This window comes from Gracilinanus agilis, chromosome 2 (genome assembly GCF_016433145.1).
Source record: "Gracilinanus agilis isolate LMUSP501 chromosome 2, AgileGrace, whole genome shotgun sequence".
NCBI classification, from domain to species: Eukaryota; Metazoa; Chordata; class Mammalia; order Didelphimorphia; family Didelphidae; genus Gracilinanus; species Gracilinanus agilis.
In genome coordinates this window covers 59474123-59493947 of record NC_058131.1, presented here as the reverse complement: position 1 = coordinate 59493947, position 19825 = coordinate 59474123, and the positions used below count along the sequence as shown (strand labels likewise).

General features: G+C 39.2%; 2 protein-coding genes across 2 annotated transcripts in view; one reads left to right on the top strand and one right to left on the bottom strand.

Annotated features, from left to right (window-relative positions):
* The window catches only part of ATP2C2 (ATPase secretory pathway Ca2+ transporting 2), a 113741-nt gene extending 104860 nt beyond the window's left edge, over positions 1 to 8881 (top strand). The window contains exons 14-20 of the mRNA XM_044659408.1: positions 255 to 421; positions 1848 to 1916; positions 2009 to 2125; positions 2740 to 2887; positions 5777 to 5875; positions 6265 to 6406; positions 8608 to 8881. Of these exons, the coding sequence (XP_044515343.1) occupies positions 255 to 421; positions 1848 to 1916; positions 2009 to 2125; positions 2740 to 2887; positions 5777 to 5875; positions 6265 to 6406; positions 8608 to 8726 (861 nt within the window). The 3' untranslated portion in view covers positions 8727 to 8881. The remainder of the gene's footprint in view (positions 1 to 254; positions 422 to 1847; positions 1917 to 2008; positions 2126 to 2739; positions 2888 to 5776; positions 5876 to 6264; positions 6407 to 8607) is intronic.
* A 6816-nt stretch (positions 8882 to 15697) lies between these two features.
* The window catches only part of MEAK7 (MTOR associated protein, eak-7 homolog), a 31680-nt gene continuing 27552 nt past the window's right edge, over positions 15698 to 19825 (bottom strand). Inside the window, exons 7-8 of the mRNA XM_044659406.1 lie at positions 19216 to 19392; positions 15698 to 15826 (exon numbers count right to left, since the gene is read on the bottom strand). Of these exons, the coding sequence (XP_044515341.1) occupies positions 15698 to 15826; positions 19216 to 19392 (306 nt within the window). The remainder of the gene's footprint in view (positions 15827 to 19215; positions 19393 to 19825) is intronic.

Below are 19825 nucleotides of genomic sequence, written 5' to 3'. Positions count from 1 at the left end.
ATAGGTGGAAGAGTGGTAAGGGTGGGCAATGGGGGTCAAGTGACTTGCCCAGGGTCACACGGCTGGGAAGTGTCTGAGGCCGGATTTGAACCTAGGACCTCCCGTCTCTAGGCCTGGCTCTCAATCCACTGAGCTACCCAGCTGCCCCTGGTATTTTTTTTTTAAACACTAGTAAGTTTAGATTGCAAAGGACTAAAAAGTATGCCGGTTCAGGGGATGGGAGTGGATGTTGATTGCTCTCTGTTCTCCCCAAGGCTCTGCAGGAATCTGGGGCTGTCGTGGGGATGACGGGGGATGGTGTCAATGATGCTGTGGCCCTGAAATCTGCTGACATCGGGATCGCCATGGGGCAGACGGGGACAGACGTCAGTAAGGAAGCTGCCAATATGATATTGGTAGATGACGACTTCTCCACTATAATGTGAGTTACGTTTCAAGGGTTTTTAGTTATTAGCAAAAACCCCTTTCCTACACGTCTAAGGTAACTTCTTCTGAAATAGAAAAGGGGGAATTGTCTAAGAGTTCTGGCTCTAGCCATTTGGCTTTAGGCAAATCATTTCTTTAGAGTGTCTATTTCCTCATCTGTAATTTGGGGATGATATCAGCTGCCAGGCCTACCTCACTGGGAACTTGTGAGGTACAGTATGGTAATAAAAACTCACTTTTCATAGTATAGTTTAGTCTTTAAAACATGATCTTGGAGCAGCTAAGTGGCTCAGTGGATAGACAGGCCTGGAGTGGGGAGGTTCTGGGTTCAGAACTGGCCTCAGACACTTCCTAGCTGTGTGACCCTGGGCAAGTCACTTAACCCCCATTGCCTAGCCTTTACTGCTCTTCTGCCTTGAAACCTATTCTAGGACAGAAGGTAAAAGTTTAAAAAAACAAACAAATAAACCACTATCTCTACCATTACCCTTGTGAGGTTTGCAGTTATTTCCATTTTGCAAATGAGGAAATTAAGGCATAGAGAAGCTGATAACACACCCTGGATGGCCATTCCTAAAGGGGGAGATCTAGATATTCTGACAAAAGTCCATTGATTTTTTTTTTCTCATAACTTTTCTGCCTCTAAAATGTGATCAAGGAATAAAAAGAATGCAAAGGCACTTTGTAAACTGTAAAGCACTTATACTATGTTACAATTTCTTATTATTTATGTGAGATTCATGATGTGACAGCATGATATTAGACCCCAATTTTTTAAAGTTTCCAAAAAAAAAAGTAGGATCCCTAAGAGAGGATTCCCAGAGTTAATTACTGCTGAAATGTTTAAAAATATTCAAATACAGAGACAGATTGGGAGTCTGCGCTGACATACCACCATGTTTCCTTTGCAAGGTAAAGGGTTCTGGAATAGGACCTCTTCCCCAGAGAGTCTCTCGAAACATCCGACTGCAGTAAGCTTCATTGTGCTGACCGAGCCTCAGCTCCGATGAAGCCGAGGAGCTTCAGAAGACAAAGATACTTTTTTTTTAAAGCCTTTATCCTCTGTCTTAGAACCAAGATTATGTATTGGTTTAGTCCTTATCATCCTCACAACCACCTTGTGGATTATCATCCACATTTTACAGATGAGGAAACTGAGGCAGACAGAGGCAAAGTGGCTTGCTCCAGATCCTGAGGCAAGATTTGAACTCGAGTCTTCCTCACTCCAGGAAAGCACTTGTTTTAGGTGATTTGGAAGATAACAGCCTAGATAAACCTCATTCTCTGCCTCAGTGGAGTTTATAAGACTTGTTAGAGGGACTAAAGGCATCAACACATCTAACTAGAATGCAGAATATCAGCTGGTAAATATATTTGAGATACAAAGCATCTTGTTCATTTGCTCTTTCTTATTCTTCCAGGAATGCCGTAGAGGAAGGAAAAGGCATTTTTTATAACATAAAAAATTTCGTTCGGTTTCAGCTCAGCACGTGAGTATGGATTTGCACTTCAATTGGCCTTTTTTCTCCCCATGGAAGCAGCTATTTATACTTTGCCACTCTCTGCTGGTTTTGTTTCACAGGAGCATTTCAGCTTTAAGCCTGATTACTCTGTCCACAGTATTGAATTTACCCAACCCGCTCAATGCAATGCAGATTCTCTGGATCAACATTATCATGGATGGACCGCCAGCTCAAAGGTGAGAAAGTCTGCAAGGTCTTATGAATAAACTCATAAAATTAGCTTTGAAAATAAATGCTTTAAGTTGTAAAATAATAATTCCTATCTGAAGTTAAAGTAATAATATATTTATATAAAATTCATAAATAATTAAAATATAAACTTAAAATTTATAAATTTACTGAAATTTATACTTAATAAATTTAATTTACAATAACTTAATCATTTTAAATTTAAATTATCATTATATATTAAAATAACATAATCAAGCGAGGCCAAGGGATTTGCCCAAGGTCCAAATAGACTCTTAATGGACCTCAGTTTCCCCAGGATTAAAATGAAGAAGTTGACCTGTCTAGTCTCTAAGTTTCCTTCCTGTACCAAATGGAGAACTTGGATCTCCTGACTCTCTGGCCAGTGCACCATATAAGAAATACCACGATGCCTCAAGCCCTTCCAGTTTTCAGTAAATTCCTTAAGGGGAAGACTGACAGTCTTCTTTAGCCTTGTATCTCACTCCTGGCCACCAACCACAGTGATGTGAAGAGGCTCATAAGTGTTTGATAAATGAATCCATGTTCTACATTTCTTTTTACTGGCTAGTATTTCTAAGTATTTTTTTCCCTTTAACAGTTTGGGAGTGGAACCAGTTGACAAGGATGCCCTGAAGCTTCCCCCTAGGAGTGTTAAAGATACAATTCTCAGTAAAGCACTCATCTTGAAAATTCTAATATCTGCCATCATTATCATCAGTGGAACGCTTTTTATTTTCTGGAAAGAGGTAAAGAAGAGACTTACCCCATTTGCTTTCACAGACATTTAGAGAATGTATATTCCTCTTTAAGATAGTCAAACAGGCATTTATTAAGCACATGTAATGAGCAAGGCATAGTGCCAAGATTTGGAGATAAAAAGAAAGGCAAAAGATAGCCCCTGCCCTCAAGGAACTCCCAGTTTAATGGAAGAAACAATATGAAAACAACTATATATACAAACTAACTAAATGCTGGGAAAATTAAAAAATGATCAATAGTGGGAAGGTGCTAGCATTTGGGGAAGGCAGGGAGGGTCAGGAAAGGTTTCCTGCTGAAGGTGGACTTTTAGACTGAAGGACTCAAGAGATTAGTCATGTTCTTTATATCCCAGTTTCTCTTAGGAATCCGGCATGAATAGATCTGTAAATATCTCCACTTAAACTTTTTATAATTGCTTTTTAAATCCCAGCCTTTTCTACCTTTGAAGTAATGAGTCTCTTAAGTTTGTTATTATCTGTTGTGTAAAATGGTGAGTTCTTTGACTTGTCATCTATTACCTTGCTAAAGGGTCCAAGAAAGTTTGGGTAAATGTTATCTTTGATCTAGTGTTCTGGGAAATGAGTCCATTACCTCCTTACTCAAACCATTCATAACTATAAATCTTGATCACATCTTCTCTTAGTTTTCATGTGTCCAGACAGAAGTGTCTTAATCTTTTCCATGTGTCCATACCCAGAATTTTTCCCATCCTCTCCACCATTTTAATTACTCCTCTCAAGCTTCTCCAGATTCATCGTCTCTTGAGTTGCAATGATCAGAAGTACACAGGGCACATGAGATTCCAATACACCAAGGTTCTGCCCGAGGGCAAAATGATATCTTCTATTTCCAATATTACCCTTATTATGCTTGCCATTTTTTTTAAACTTTGAGTGTAGCAATACATTGGACAACTATTTACAAGAAACAGTCTACAATGATACCTAGATCACTTCCTGGACCTGAACCCATTCTCCTCTATACTCTTACTTTAAAAACAAAACAAAATTTTAAAAAACCCTTTACTTTCTGTCTTAGAATCAATAACTAAATGTCAGTTCCAAGGCAGAAGAGCTAGGCAATGGGGGTGAAGTGACTTGTCCAGAGTCACAAATCTAGGATGCATTTGAGGCCAGATTTGACACTAGGACCTGATCTCCAGCCTTGGATGTCTATCCACTGAGCCACCTTGCTGTCCCTCCTCTATTCTCTTCTAAGCACAGTTTAGGTTGAAGGGCATCACCTAAACATGCATACATTTAAGCTTTTTAATATTTGGTCTTTTGCAACTTAGAATTGCTCAGTGTTACTAGTAGACCCGGAGTCTTTACTAAACTTCCTTTTCAAGATCAATACAAAAAAATATAGAGCTATATAGACAGACAGATGAATATTGGCTCCTTTGAGAACCCACTTGCTTGCATTTTCTCCATCTAAAGAAGTCCTTGCTCCCTCTGTCTCCTATTCTTTAAAGACTTGTTGTCTTTAGTGGTCTTCCCCTTCCCTCTCCATTTCCATTTGGTCAATTCTATTTATTCCTTAGAAAGTTGTTTTCTAAAGTGAATTTTTTCCCCACCTGTTGAGTTTTTCTGTCAATTCTCATCTGGTTTTTTTAAACTTATTTTCAAGTTCTTCCAGGGATTCTTTTGAGGCCTGATATCCTTTCACACTTTCCTTTAAGGCTTTACATGTTCGTTTGTTTGTTTGGGGGGAATGACATTGTGGTCCTCTTCTGAGTTTGTATTTTGTTCTTCGCTGTCACTAAAGTAACTTTCTAAGGTCAGAGATGAATAATTTTTTTTTTGTCTTTTGCTCATTTTTCTAATTGTCACCCCCCCGTCCCACTGTCTTATCTGTTGAGGTTCTTCCCTGTTCCTGGGGTAGAGGATACAACTGCTCCAAGCTTGCACAGTACTCTTCTCTGGTATTTGGGGTAGGACTGGCTAGCCTTGTTCCTCACAGTGTGTTGGCCAATAAGGTGGTCCTGCTGGCTTGCTCTGGGGTCTGCAGCTGTTTCATCCAACTATATTCAGCACCAGTTCGTCCAGTGCTTTGTGGACTGGGCTGGTCCCCACTCTGCTGTTCCCAACCTTGGGCTCTGGCACTCCAGGCATTCTGCCACCCAAGGGGAGTGAGCAGGCTTCTTCACTGTGGTTCCAGTTCCCCCTCTGCTTCCCTGTAGCCCAGGGTTCCGATGCTGTGTGAGAATCTGTGTGGAGTATGGAGTGGTTCCAGCTGGGTTTGTTCCTGTTCTACAGCTTTGTTGCCTTTGGCAGAGTCATGGGCTGCTCTAAGATTTGCTCCCTCTGTCTCTAAATCGGTTTCCTATCAAGGGTGCTTCAATTAAAAAAACAAATACTGGGGAGGGGGCAGCTAGGTGGCTCAGTATATAGAGAGTCAGGTTGAGGGCCAGGAGGTCCTGGGTTCAAATCTGGCCTCAAGCAATAGATTCAGTGGTTCTGTTCTTTAATAACTTTTCATTTTCAGAATCTCTGTGCTTTTTTAATTGGAGTGGGTGGGCATAATAGCCATCTTCCAGTTTATTAGCTCAGTGGCTAATATATACAAGTTGTATATTTTGGCTAACAGGACCATGCTATCACTCAGGAGTTCCTTCATAGCTCAAAAATCTACTTCATCTGATTCCAGTGATTTTCCATCTTTTGTCTGTCAATTTTAGGGCGTCATTGTGTATTTGAACTAGTCATTCAAATCTTTGTGCACTGAGATAACTCAGGAGCAGGAGGAGGGGAAAATCTCTCTCTCTCTTCATCCTTATCCAGGAATATTCTGATGGACTCTTCCATTAATGAATTGCTGCAAGGCTAATAATTTTTCCTCTCTTGTAACATTCCTTTTTCCATACATTTTACCAGATTCCTGATGGAAAGGAAATCACTCCAAGAACGACGACGATGACATTCACTTGTTTTGTATTTTTTGATCTTTTCAATGCCTTGACATGTCGTTCTCAGGTGAGACAGTTGTTGCCTTTGATTGTTTCAGCTATAGAATGAGAAGCATTTTTGAATATTTTTTTTGTAGACAAGCAATAAATTTGTTGCACCCCAAAGTCAACAGTGTGGTTTAGCAAGCGACAGTGGGAGAGCAGAAAGTAGTCATCAGAAGAGCTGAGCTAGATACCTACCTGGGTGTACAATTGTTGGGAAAGGCATTCAAACGACCTGCCCCCCCCATATGTAAAATAAGGGAAACAATGAAATGATTGCTCTGGTTCCTTACAACTCCACAGCTCCTAAGAGCCGCTACATGGTTTCAAAGAGGCACGTTTTCAGTGATAACCATTTCACTTTTGGCTGACAAAATGAAAAACATTGCTGGGTTTTCTCCTTGTTCCCCACAGACAAAGCTGATATTTGAGATTGGGTTTTTCAGAAACCGCATGTTTCTATATTCAGTGCTAGGATCGATTCTGGGGCAGCTGGCTGTCATCTACATTCCACCCCTGCAGAAAATCTTCCAGACTGAGAATTTGGGAGCACTAGGTAAGTCAGCAAGTTATGAGGAAAATGGTGGAAAATAAACAGGATGGTGAGTTGATAATATCGCTGGTCAAAGTCAATATAATGTTAGGAAATAGGACAGTTAAGAAGGGTATTGGGTGAACCAAAGAAAACTGTTCCTGACTACCAGACTGATCAATGACAACAATGACAAGGTGCCAACAACAATGATTATAACAAATGGCATTTACATGATGCCTACTGTGTGCCCAGGCACCGGTTTAAACACTTTACAATTATTTTGATTCTCACAACCCTAGAAGGTAGGTGCTATCACTATCCCCATTTTAAAAAACTGAAGCAAACAGCCTCATTTGTTAAGCCTAAGATCACAACACTAGTTAAATGTCTGAGAGTAAATCTGAACTCAGATCTTCCTGACTTCAAGCCTATGGTAGATACTCGGCTGCTCCTGGATAAAGCCCTAGAATGGGTACTAGCGGTGAGTCTCTTCCTAGTTTTCCAAGAAGATACTAGATCTGAGCCTCTCCGTTGTCCTGAAGGCAGAGAGTTTGGATGGACTTTCAAGGTCCCTGCCAACTCTGGGCTTCTAGGATTCAATCCTGGTGTATATTCCAAGAGTCTGGAGAACAACTAGGACCAGATATATAGTTTCAGTCAATCAAAAAGCACGTTTATTAAGCAAAAAAGAATTTTGCTAGAATTACAAAAACAAAAATGAGCCAATCCCTTAAGGAGCTAATGTTCTACTGGGAGAGATAATATGTACATAGAGAGGTACAAACAAAATAAATACCAAATGGTGTTGGGAGGGATGGCATGAGCAATGTAGGTCGTAGGTCGGGTGGGTAGGAAAGCCTTCTTAGGAGGTGGTACATGCCTTGAGTTAAAAAAAGATAAAATCTCATTCTGAGAGGTAGAGACAAGGAAGGAATATTTTTCAAAATGGAGGAAGCCTGTATAAAGGCATGCAAACAGGAGATGAATTACATATGTGAAACAGCAGAAAAGCTGGCTTTATTGAATGAGAGTTGGGTAAATCACAAGAAAATCTTGAGATTTGTCTAGTAGCAGAAAAACTTAAAAGTGTGCATGAAGGGGATAGTGAGTGTACACACACACACATATATACATTTGTATATACATACATACAAATATGTGTATTATAAGACTGGAAAGGTAGGTTGGGGCAATGATATGAAGGGCTTTAAATGCTAAATAGAAGAATCTATATTTGATTATTCTGAGTAAGAAAGAGATCTGCATTAAGCTGTGTGAGGGATGGATTAGAGGGGAAAACTTGGGGGCAGAGAGGTCAAGTAGGAGGCTCTGGCAAGAGGTAATGAGGGCCTGGTGGTGAATAGGGAGAAGAGATAAGATTTGGCAACTAATTGGAAATATGGGGGAAAGAAAGATAATACGGAGATTATGATCTGGGTGACTAGAAAAAGGTGGTGGTGGTGCTCTCAGGGTAAAAAAAAGTTCAGGAGATGTGTGGATTGAGACTCATGCCTTGTGTTTTGAACATAATGAGAACACATAATTGGGAGTTTTAGGACTAGAGCTCAGGAGAGAGACTGGAGGTGGTTAGAGCCATCTAGGTGTCAACTGCATGAATAATTAAAATAGTAGGATCTAATGAAGTCACCAAATAAACAGTACAGATTGTGAAAAGGGTCCAAGACAAAACCTTAGACTATACACAGTTAGGTTTGATAAGGATGATGAACAAAGATGACTGAGGAGGGGTCAGATGGGTACAAGAACCAAGAAAGAGCAGCATCCCAAACACCTAGAGAAGAATCTCCAGAAGAGGTCAGTAATGCCAAATGCTGCAGAAGGATCATAGATGAAATTAGAAGGGACCCTTAGCAATTATCTAATCCAATCACCTCATTTTATAGAAGAGGAATCCAAATGGTCATATAAATGGGATTAGTGACAAATCAATGACTCCATGGAGTCCAATTTCAGTGCACTTTCCACTACGTGTACGAAAGTCGTATAGCTAAGGAGTGGGAAATGTTCTCCTGGTTGTTTTTCATGAAGAAGTCATGAAAAAGGTGGGGAAGAGATGAATTGTCACTGAATTTTAATACAAATTACTAGTGACCCTTTATAAGGACTAGGGCAGATAGTTCCTGTGAATAGTGAAAAGTTTTTTGCAATTGTCTCCAAAATGTGTAATTCATGATTTTTTTCTTTTTTTTACTTCTTGGCAGACTTGTTGTTTTTAATGGGCTTGGCCTCATCTGTGTTCATTCTATCAGAGCTCATCAAACTATGGGAAAAATACTGCTGCAGAACTGAGATAGTCAAGACTCACCATGAAGTAATATAATGGGTTCCAAACAATGTAACATTTTTATAAATAGTGTATATTTTTGCTGAAACTGTGACCTCCTATTTTTTTCAGAGATGCACACACAAAGTCATTTTTTGATAACAATATCACATATGCTGATGACCCCATTCAGCTGTCAAGCCTGATTCTTCTTTGAAAAATCTACCATTATCGACATTTTCCCCTGGATAGTTCCAAACTACATCAGGAAAAGGCTCTGTTTTCACAATGTGTTACTCTTTATATGTAAGGGCTATCATTCTGGGCACCAGTGCTTTGCCTGACAGAGAAATCTCATACTATTTATTTATTAAAGTACGGTGGCTTTTATTAATAAAATATATTAAACAGAACAAGAGCATCTTTCTAATGAATAATTCAAATTTTTAGACTGGTTTCAGGAGGTCAAAATATATTCCTTTAGATCTGATATGTATTAGTAGATTCATTAGAAAGTAAAATGTAGCAGAAAGAATTCTAGACTCCAAGTCCACACACCTATCCTTTATTGTTTCCACTTACTACCTGTGTAATCTTGGGAAGGACATTGAACTTCTCCGACTTAGTTCTTCATTTGTCATACATGGAGTAGAACTTTTGCTCTGCTTGCTTCACAGAGAGGTTGTGAAGATGAACTGGGCTCAAGTATGTATGTGAAGCTGGAGCTAGCTGGTGCTATGGAGAGAGTGGTGGCCCTGGAGTCAGGAGTACCTGAATTAAATTAAAATGGGGCTTCATACACTTAATAGCTGTGTGACCCCAAGCAGGTCATTTGATCCTATCTGCCTCATCTAGAAAATGAGCAAACCACTCCAGTTTTCTTTCTTTGCCAAGAAAACCCAAATAGGGTCATGAAGAGTTTGGATGTGACTAAAACAAATGAATGACAACAAAATGTATGTGACAGGTAGGTTTAAAATTTTTAAAGTTAGAAAGGATTGTAATAGATCATAGTCACCTATAACTGAAACACTGGACCACTTATCCATTTCTGAAAATCAATATTGCATTGTCAATAAACCAGGAAGCATCCTGAGCTCAATAAACATGAAAACAAAAGGGGAGAGGTCTAATGATTATCTAAAAATACTAAATTGATTCACTTAGCTTAGTAAGTAATATATGATTGCCCTTTAAAAAGACATTCTAAGTGATAAATACCCTAGTATGTTTTCTTACCTAAGACAGTCTGAACTTCTAGGATCTAGGACTTGTAAATTCGAGTCCTGTTTTACCCAGTTTTTTCCACTCCTTCCTTCCTTCCTCCTTTTTTTTCCTTTCCCCTGAAGGATTACACTCAGTTTTGCTAGGCAGATGACTCCTATTTCCTTTGCCTTCAAGAATATCATATTGCAAGACCTTCACCATTCCTTTAATATGGCAATCTCTAAATCTTATGTGATTCTAACTGTGGCTCCATGATATTTAAGTAGTTTCTTTCTAGCTACTTAAAGAATTTTCTCTTTGACCTAGGAAGCTCTGGGATTTGGCTATAATATTCCTGGGAATATTCATTTGGAGATCTCTTTCAGGAGGTTATTCTTGAATTCTTTTAATTTCTACTTTGCTTTCTGCATCTAAGCTATCAGGGAAGTTTTCCTTGATAATTTATTGAAATGTATCTAGGCTCTTTCTTTCTATCATAGCTTTCAGGTAATCCAATAATTCTTAAATTATCTCTCCTCCAGTTTAACTGATTTTCTAATGAGCCATTTTATATGTTCTTTTTTCTTCCCATTCTTTTGTCTTTTAAAAAATTGTTTCTTGGTGTCTTATGGAGTCATTAGCTTCCTCTTGCCCAACTCTAATATTTGAGGAATCATTTTCTTCAGTGAGCTTTTGTAATTATTTTTCTATTTGGCCAATTTTGCTTTTAAAGAAGTTCTTTTCTTCAATGGATTTTTGTGCCTGGTTTTCCATTTGACCATTTCTACTTTTTTTTTTAAACCCTTACCTTCTATCTTGGAGTCAATAATGTGTATTGGCTCCAAGGCAGAAGAGTGGTAAGGGTAGGCAATGGGGGTCAAGTGACTTGCCCAGGGTCACACAGCTGAGAAGTGGCTGAGGCCAGATTTGAACCTAGGACCCCCTGTCTCTAGGCCTGGCTCTCAATCCACTGAGCTACCCAGCTGCCCTCCATTTCTACTTTTTAAGAAGTTTTTCTCTTCAGTGGATTTTTGTTGCCGCCATTCAGTTTCAGGTGTATCCATTGCCAACAGAGTTCCTTGCAATCTCTTTCTGAACCCCTTCCAGGCTCTAGATTAAGAGCTCCCGAAGCTGCTGCTGTTGTCTTTGTGGCTCCTCTTGCCACCACAACTTGTGTGAGCTCTGGCTAGGCCTCCAATCTGGTGTTACAGACTTCTGCCAACCTCTTAAGTTTTCTTAGACTGGAAAAATGTCTCAACCCCAACCTTTTGTTGACTTTAATGTTCCAAAATTTGGTTTGAGATGTTATTTTAAAATTGTTTGAAGGCAAATATTAGAAATAGTTGCCTTTAATTCACCATCTTGGCCTAAATTCTCATTCTTCAGACAGCACTGTTAATTACTAGCCTGAACATCTAGGTCCCTGTTAAAAGGTAGTTAAAATGAAGGCGATTTTTACAGCCAGAAAGAGAATAAGATCTGAATACTGAAAAAGGCACTAGGATTCCAAACACTAGATTTTTAGCTCAATTCCCATTTATTAGCTACATAATCTTGTGTCGTTTTATCTCACTTTCATTAGTAGTAAAATGGGAAATAAGAGTGTTTACGATATTAATATTTATTCCAGGGCTACTATGAGGAAAGCCCTTTATAAACCTTAAAGTGCTAACTACAACTCAATTATTATTAGAGACATGGTATAGTCTATCTGCTAAGGAAGACTTGGCAACGGACTAATCAGTATGTGAGGTGAGAGGAGGAGAGGATGGCATTAAGGTTATCCCAGGCCTGAGAGCTCAGATGATAGTGGTGCCTTTGATAATAGTAGAGAAATGTAGGAATGATAAGGCTGGATTTAGGAGGGAAAAGTTCTGTTTTGGACATGTTGAATTTGAGATGTCTGTTGGCCCTCCAGTTCTGCATTTCAACAGGTAGAGATATCACTGGCTCAGAGAGCTGGGGCTATATCTATAGATCTGGGAATTATCTACCTAGAAATCATTATTGATTAGGAGCTGATGAGATTACCAAGGGAGAAAGTTTAGAGGAGACCTAGAATAGAGCTATCTACAGTGAGACAGTGTGACTTAGAAGAAGTAGCAGCAGAAAAGACTCACATAGAAGAATGAGGGAAAAAGCCGTGTCATGAAGAATTAAAGAGGGAAAATAGTAAGAGATGGTAGCTGGCGGGGTAAGATGCTAACAAGAAGTCAAGAAGAATCAGAATGGAGAAAAAGCCATTAGACTTGGCATTTAAGAGATCAGTGGTATGAAAAGAGCTGTTTCTGTTGAATGATGATGAGGCTGGAAACCAGAATGGATAGGATTTAGAAGAGAAGACAGAGGAAATATGGACACTGAATGTAAATGGCTTTCTCCAGTTTAGTCATGAAGGGGAAGAGAGCTAGAAAAAGAGAAAGCAGAGAAAGAGCTATCTGGAATAGTCGAATTAAGTGAGGAGTTTTTAAGGATGAGAGTTTTTAAGTTTTTAAGGATGAGAGAGACACAGGAATGTTTGTAGGTAGAAGGGAAGAACGATGTTTAATAGTATACAGAAGGGGGCACCTGGGTGGCCCAGTGGATTAAAAGCCAGGCCTAGAGACAGGAAGTCCTAGGTTAGGATCTATTGTGTGACCCTGTGCTAGTCACTTAACCCCCATTGCCTAGTCCTTACCACTCTTCTGCCTTAGAACCAATACACAGTATTGATTCTTAGATGGAAGATAAGGGTTTTAAAAAAATAGTAAACTGAAAACATTTTACTCATTCTATAATGCCATTTAATTGTATAATTGAAAATACTGAGGGGATCTGCACACATTATTAACCAAAAGATATCTTAATCAAAGAGTAAGAATTGAATCCTTTTAATTTTCTTTTTTAAAAAAAAATCCTTATTTTTATCTTAGTAACAACTCTAAGACAGAAGGGCAAGCAAAGGCTAGGCAAATGAGGTTAAGTGATTTGCCCAAGGTCACACAGCTAGGAAGATTCTGAGGCCAGATTTGAACCCCAGTCCTACTTATTTCAGGCCTGGCACTCTATCTACTATGTTATCTAGCTGCCCCCAATTCTTTAAATTTTCATATGCAAATATCTGACTTAGAATAATTTATAGGGACAGCTAAATGGCTCAGTAGATAGAGAAGACAGGCTTGGAGAAAGGAGGTCTTGGGCTCAAATCTGGTCTCAGATACTTCCTAGCTATGTGACCCTGGGCAAGTCACTTAAACTCATTTGCTTAGCTTGCTGCTCTTCTGCCTTAAAACCAAAACTTAGTATCAATTTTAAGGCAGAAGGTAAGGGTTTTTAAGAATTTATAGAAAATATCAAAGTTAAGCAAGATACTTTGTGTGCTGATAAAAACCTTGTTTATAGCAGAAATAATTTAGTTTCACTTGCACCTCTGTCTCCCTCATTGCTTTCAAAGAACATCTTCTCATTGGACTCAAGCATATCCTTCTATCCCCAAGACTGGTGATTGGTTTCTAAAGCCTTCTGCCTGGAGAGGAATGGATTATATATTGTCAACACAAATCAAAATACAATCATGAAATAATTCATTGCTACGTGGCAGAATGGGTCTAGAGTAAGGAGATCTATGTTTAGCCATAATGGTTTAGGCAATCATGGAACTTGAAGTCTACCTACAGCTTTTGAAAATATCTCCATAAATCCTTTTTTTAATTCAATTTTATTTTCATCTCCAAATTCTCTCTCCCGCCCAGTTTCCCCCATTGAGAAACAAGAACAGAACCCATTATGAACATGTACTGAAGCAAAACAAATTCTAGCATTAGCCACATCCCAAAAGAAATCTTCCCTCTTGAGGCCAATGCCCCTGAGGGGGTGATCATGGTGCTTCACCAAGAGTCTTTACATTGGGAGTTGGTCACTGATCTGAGTCTCCAAGTCTTTCCAAATGGCCACTTTCTAAAAGACCCCTTCACAATGTCCACTGTTCTCCTGGTTCTCCCCACTTTACTCTGCATTAGTTCACACAAGTCTTCCCAGATTTCTTTGAAACTGTCCCTTGCATCATCCCTTACAAGGTAATAGTATTCCATCACATTCATATTCTATAATTTTCAGTTTGTAAACCAGTTTTCCTATAACCTCTCTAGATCATTTTTCTTCCCCCGTCAACTTTGTCACTCTGATGGGTAAGAGGTAAAACTTTATAGTTGTTCTAATTTGTATTTCTCTAATTTCTTCCTCAGAAAGCTGCCTATTCATATCCTTTGACCCTTGTATATTTTTAATTTGGACAGGTGAAAGGTAGACATCACGATTCAAGAACACAGACCTCTGTGCAATCATGTCTAGGGTCTGTAAGGTACACCTAAGCCCAACTCAGGGAAGTAAGTAAATGATTCAGCTGGAATAGAAAACAGACCCTCTGCAATAGGATAATTTCACGTTTTGTGAGTCACAGGACAGAGGCACCACATTGTTCTACAAATATGTCTCCATTACCAGTTTATTACAATATTGTATTTCCCCCCGATTGGCTCTGCCCTTCTCTAGGCTTTGGTTTTTCCATTTGGAAAATGAGGAAACACATTAAATAACAAGCTTGTTAAAATATGCCTAATATGCTATTGCTATCTATGGAAACAAAAGTTGGCTCCCTTTCCATATGGATTTTCTACATAGTTTTTAATATTTTTTCTATAATTTTCTATGTCTCTGAGTAGCTAAAGCTCAGTTGCAGAGGCTGAAGGAGCTTCTAGAACATTTTTTGGGGTAACTAACATCAACTATCTTGACCTTATCCCTGAGCAAAGCAACAAGAAATGCAAACGGTGTGTGCTATGCTCATCCAATGTCAGAAAGTTTGGACTGATGGCAAATATGCTGGCTGAAATATCAAAAGCTTATTAGCCTCTATGGATTTATTTTAGACACTTAAATATAGCCCACTTCTGAGAGCACTTTCCCTAATTACTTGAATAATTAAGATCTCTGAGACATTTCTGAAAAAGAGGAGACACAAAGGGTATCATTTTACTCATCCAGACTGACCTTCTGCCATTCTAGACAGTTATCTGAAGCTAGATATGGCACCAATGGAAAGTTCTTCATTACATAAGCCATACAGTGTCTCTTTGTACTTACAAGGCAACCCAGAAACCTCTGTGCTGTAATGGCACCCACAAGAGTGAACGAATGCAGAATGCCCAAGAAGATTCCCCACTCTGGGCAGGGTACCATCCTGAGGATCTCTCTTCTGACGTGGGAAGCCCTCTCCCTGGCACCTCAAAGGGCCTGCCCATTTTTGAGGGCCTGAGTGCCATCCTACTGGGAGATCCTCCCCAAACTCTGACCTCCCTTCATACCTGGGTCTGGACTTTGCTTGTGTCTCCCCAATAGGTGGGAAACAGTTGGTGTCTCCCCTGGATTTGATCTTCTGATCTGGTATTTGGAGTGTAAGGGTCCCTGGTCCTCTCCCCTACAGCCTAGACCCCAGGAACATGCATGCATCCCCATCTGGCACTAATAAAATATACCCAGTAATGATTTTTCTCAAAGAAAAAAAAAAGGCAGCTAGGTGGCTCAAAGAATCAAGAGCCAGGCCTAGAAACTGGAGGTCCCGTGTTCAAATTTGGCCTCAGATATTTGTGCTGGATGTGTGAGGCCCTGGGCAAGGGCCCATCACTCAACCCTCACCATTCTTCTGCCTTGGAATTGATATTGAGTATTGATTGTAAGACAGAAAATGAGGATTTAAAAATCAAACAAAACAAAGCAAAAGATAAAGTTGAAGACAAAGGATGACCACCAGACCCGGTCCTTAATATGTAGCTGAGAATCGCACCTTAATCCTCTGAATCCTCTTCTAAATTTGACCTTCTTCTTCGTATATCAGAGTAATGTCTTTTCCCAATCATTTCTAACAGGGTGTGCACATCCTTTTCAGGATCCAGAACACTCCTCTTTTTGGATAACTAAGGAAAAAGCAGAGGAAGAAAAAGGTTTACAACAGCAACATAAGAATACATGTGATGAACAGCTTAGAACAGGCAAAAGCCAATGTAAATTAATTCTTGGCCTTGTTAAAATATGCTTATTTCCATAAATTTGAAATATACATATATATATATAATTTCTATAAAGAAAGAAGTTGGACTAAATAATATTTTCCCTTTTTATTCTAATAACATTTTTTAATAATCCTTATCTTCCACTCTTAAAATCAATACTATATATGGGTTCCAAGACAAAACAGTGGCAAGAGCTGGGCAAGGGGGTTAAGTGACTGGCCCAGGGTCACATAGGCCAGATTTGAACCTGGGACCTCTCGTCTCTAGGCCTGGCTCTCAATTCATTGAGCCACATCACTGCCCCCCTTATTCTAATAACATTTAAAAAATTTTTGTAATTATAAATAATCAGACAATTCTGATAAATATCTAAATGAAAATAATGGTAATTTATAAGACCTAATAACATTTTAAATAAGTGGGGTATATGGTTTTTTTTAAAATTTATTTTAAACCCTTAACTTCTGTGCATTGACTCATAGGTGGAAGAGTGATAAGGGTAGGCAATGGGGGTCAAGTGACTTGCCCAGGGTCACACAGCTGGAAAGTGGCTGAGGCCGGATCTGAACTCAGGACCTCCCGTCTCTAGGCCTGGCTCTCAATCCACTGAGCTACCCAGCTGCCCCCGGGTATATGGGGTTTTGAGGGAGGGCTAACACCACTAGTGAAAGGGCTTGTCAAGCCACCTTTGGTTTCCACCTCTCCTGTGGCTCCAGGAAGCATGCTCAGGGGCCACACTGCACCCTCAGGTATCGCTGGTCCTCTTTGAGTCGGAAGGACAGCACAATAAGTCATTATTAAAAACCTAGCTTTGAGTTTTCACAGAAAGTCCATCATGGTTAGATCTCCTGCCAAGAGACCCTATTCTTGCCCTCCTGGTTGAAAGGGGGAATCTGCTGGAAAAAGTGCTGAACTTTTTTGGGGAACACTAAGTTAGAATCACAGCTCTGCCAGGGGATTGCTCTCAGCCCGACAGCCACAGGCTCTTGGGCAAGTCACTTCACAGAGGTGTAAAATAGAAGGGGCTGAACTGGATGGCCTCGGAGGGCCCCTTCTGCTAGATTCCTTAGGTGGGAGGCTGCCTTGCAGCCTCGTCCTCCTCCTTTCCTGCTCACATCACAGACTGAGGCGGAAGGCTCTCTCTCCTCTAACTTGCAGGCATGCCATACTGATGCTTATAATCAGAGGGCAGCTACAAAAGCCAGACTGCCCAGACCTCGTGAAAATGAAGTTAAAGAGGGCTGTCCATCTGAAAATCTGCTTAATTGAATGTTTTTGTAAACCTTTGCTTCTTTCATCCAAATAGAAATGAGGCTGCACATACTAAAGTGACAAATGGAACCTATCCATGAAAATCAGATTAAGGAAAGAAGAGGCCAAAGATCCAAGCTTTTGGAGTAGGAACTCAATATCTGATAAAAACTGTTAGGAAAACTGGAAAGTGGTTTGGTAGGAACTAGGCATAGACCAAGAGACAGTCAAAATGAATAACTGATTTAGACATACAAGGTGATACCATAAATAAATTAAGAGCCCATGGAAAAATGTATGTCAATCTATGAATAACAGGAAGGTTTATGACCCAATCAGAGATGAAGATTACAGAAAATAAAACAGATAATTTCAATTACATGAAAAGCTTTTGAACAAATAAAACGAATGCAGCCAATATTGGAAAGAAAAGAGGAAAATGGAAAAAAATATTCAGTACAAAGACCTCTAATAAAGACCTCATTTCTCAAACATATAGAGAACTGAGCCAACTTAATAAAAATACAAGCCACTGTCCAGGAGATAACAAATAAAGGACATTAACAGGTAGTTTTCAGAAAAAAAAAAAACCAAAGCTATAATAGCCACATTAAAAAAATGCTCTAGATCACTATTGATTAAAGAAATGCAAATTAAAACAAGTCTGAGGTACCATCTCACATCTATCAGATTTTCTAACATGATAGAAAAGGAAAATGACACATGATGGAAGGGAAAAATTGGGACACTAATGCACTGGTGGTAGAATAGTGAACTAGTCCAATCATTCTGGAGAATAATTTGGAACTATGCCCAAAGGGCTAGAAAACTGTATACTCTTTAACCTAGCAATACCACTTCTAGATCTGTAAAAAAAAAAAAAGGAAAAGGACCTATTTGTATAAAAATGTTTTTAGCAGCTCTTTTTGTAGTGGCAAAGAATGGAAACTGAGGGGATGCCTATCAATTGGGGAATGACTGAAGAAGTTGTAGTATATGATTGTGATAGAATGCTATTGTGCTATAAGAAATGGGGGAAAGGAGGGTTTCAGAAAAACCTGGGAAGACTTATATGAACTCATGCAAAGTGAACAGAACCAGGACAACATTGGACAGAATAATAGCAAAGATGATCAACTGTGAAAGACTTAGCTACTCTGAGCAAGACTATGATCCAAGACAATGCTATCTGCCTCCAGAGAGAAAAGTTATAAACTTTGAATGCAGACTTTTTTAACTTTACGTTTGCTATTTTATTTGGTTTGTGTTTTCTTTTGCCGCATGGCTAGTGTGGAAGTGTTTTGCATAACTTTACATGTATAACAGATCAAACTGCTTGCTTAAGGAAGGAAGATGGACAAGAGGAAGGGAGAGAATCTGAAGCTCAAAATTTCCAAAAATGTTTTTAATAACAATTTTTCCATGTAATTGGAAAATACTTAATAAGATTCTATATTTATATTCCAAAAAGCTAATGAAGGCTAGGGGAGAGAAAGAAGTAAATTTACAGAGCTAGGTCAAGAGGTAGCCTCCTAAATCAAATATGCCTAAATAAAAGGTATCTTCCCAAAAGTCAACAGACTAGCCTTGGAGTCAGGAAGACCTTCACTCTGATTCTGCCACCTTCTAACTATAGGACTACTTAATCTATCTCCACCAAACAACTGGTGTTATAACTTGCCAATCTGTAGTAGCATGAGCTGAGCAGAGGCCACAAAAAGGCTGAAAAGCAGTTAAAAAGGCAGTAAGGCCTAATAGAAAAGTTGAAGAGCCATTGTTCAGGCCTGTGTGCCTTGGGACATGTTATTTACTGCTCTAGGTCAGCATTTCTTCAAATGAAGGTGTTTAATGATCCCCCAAGAACATTCCTAGCTCTAAAACCTAGGATCCAACCATCTCTATTATGATACTTAAAGTAATTTATCCCTTTAATTTAAGAAGACATATTGGGGGGAAGAAGAGAAGACTAAGACCAATGACACAGAGCAATGGCTATATGTTCAAGACAATAGCTACACATTTAGAGTATTTTGATTACTTACCCTGGTAGGCACGAAACTCCCAAGTGCCCATACCTCTAAGGCTTCCAAATGAAAGTTTTCATTGGCTGATAGTTGAGGACTATTGTAAGTAGAACATCTTGGATTTGCTTTGCTGTGTCCTTTCCCAAAATCAGAATCAATCCAAAGCCCAAAATGTTCAAATTGACCTCCCATACCCTACAAAGGAAACAGAATAGCAAAGAAATCCATAAAAATGAGTACACATTATCCTAGGTCATGTCATTCTTTTTTTTTTTAAAGAGAAATAACTATTTAGAACTATCTTTTAAAAAACAAACATAAACTACTGAATCTCTACTAAAGGCTTCCTGCAATGCTTCCTCCTGGAATGGAGATGACTCTGAGTTCTCAAAGGTTAGGCCATACTGTAAAGGTTCTAAGAATGAGCTTGGCGATGGACTAACTATGGGTTAGCTAAAAGGCCCATCAACAACTTGTTGGCCACAGAGGAGGATTTTCAAGCCCAACAACTCATGAAGACTATCCACTGAAACACAAAGGCACTGCAATCCATGCTAGAAAGGGGATATCCAAAAAAAGACAAAATCACAGATACAATAATCCTAAGGAAAACCAGGAACAGAGAGCA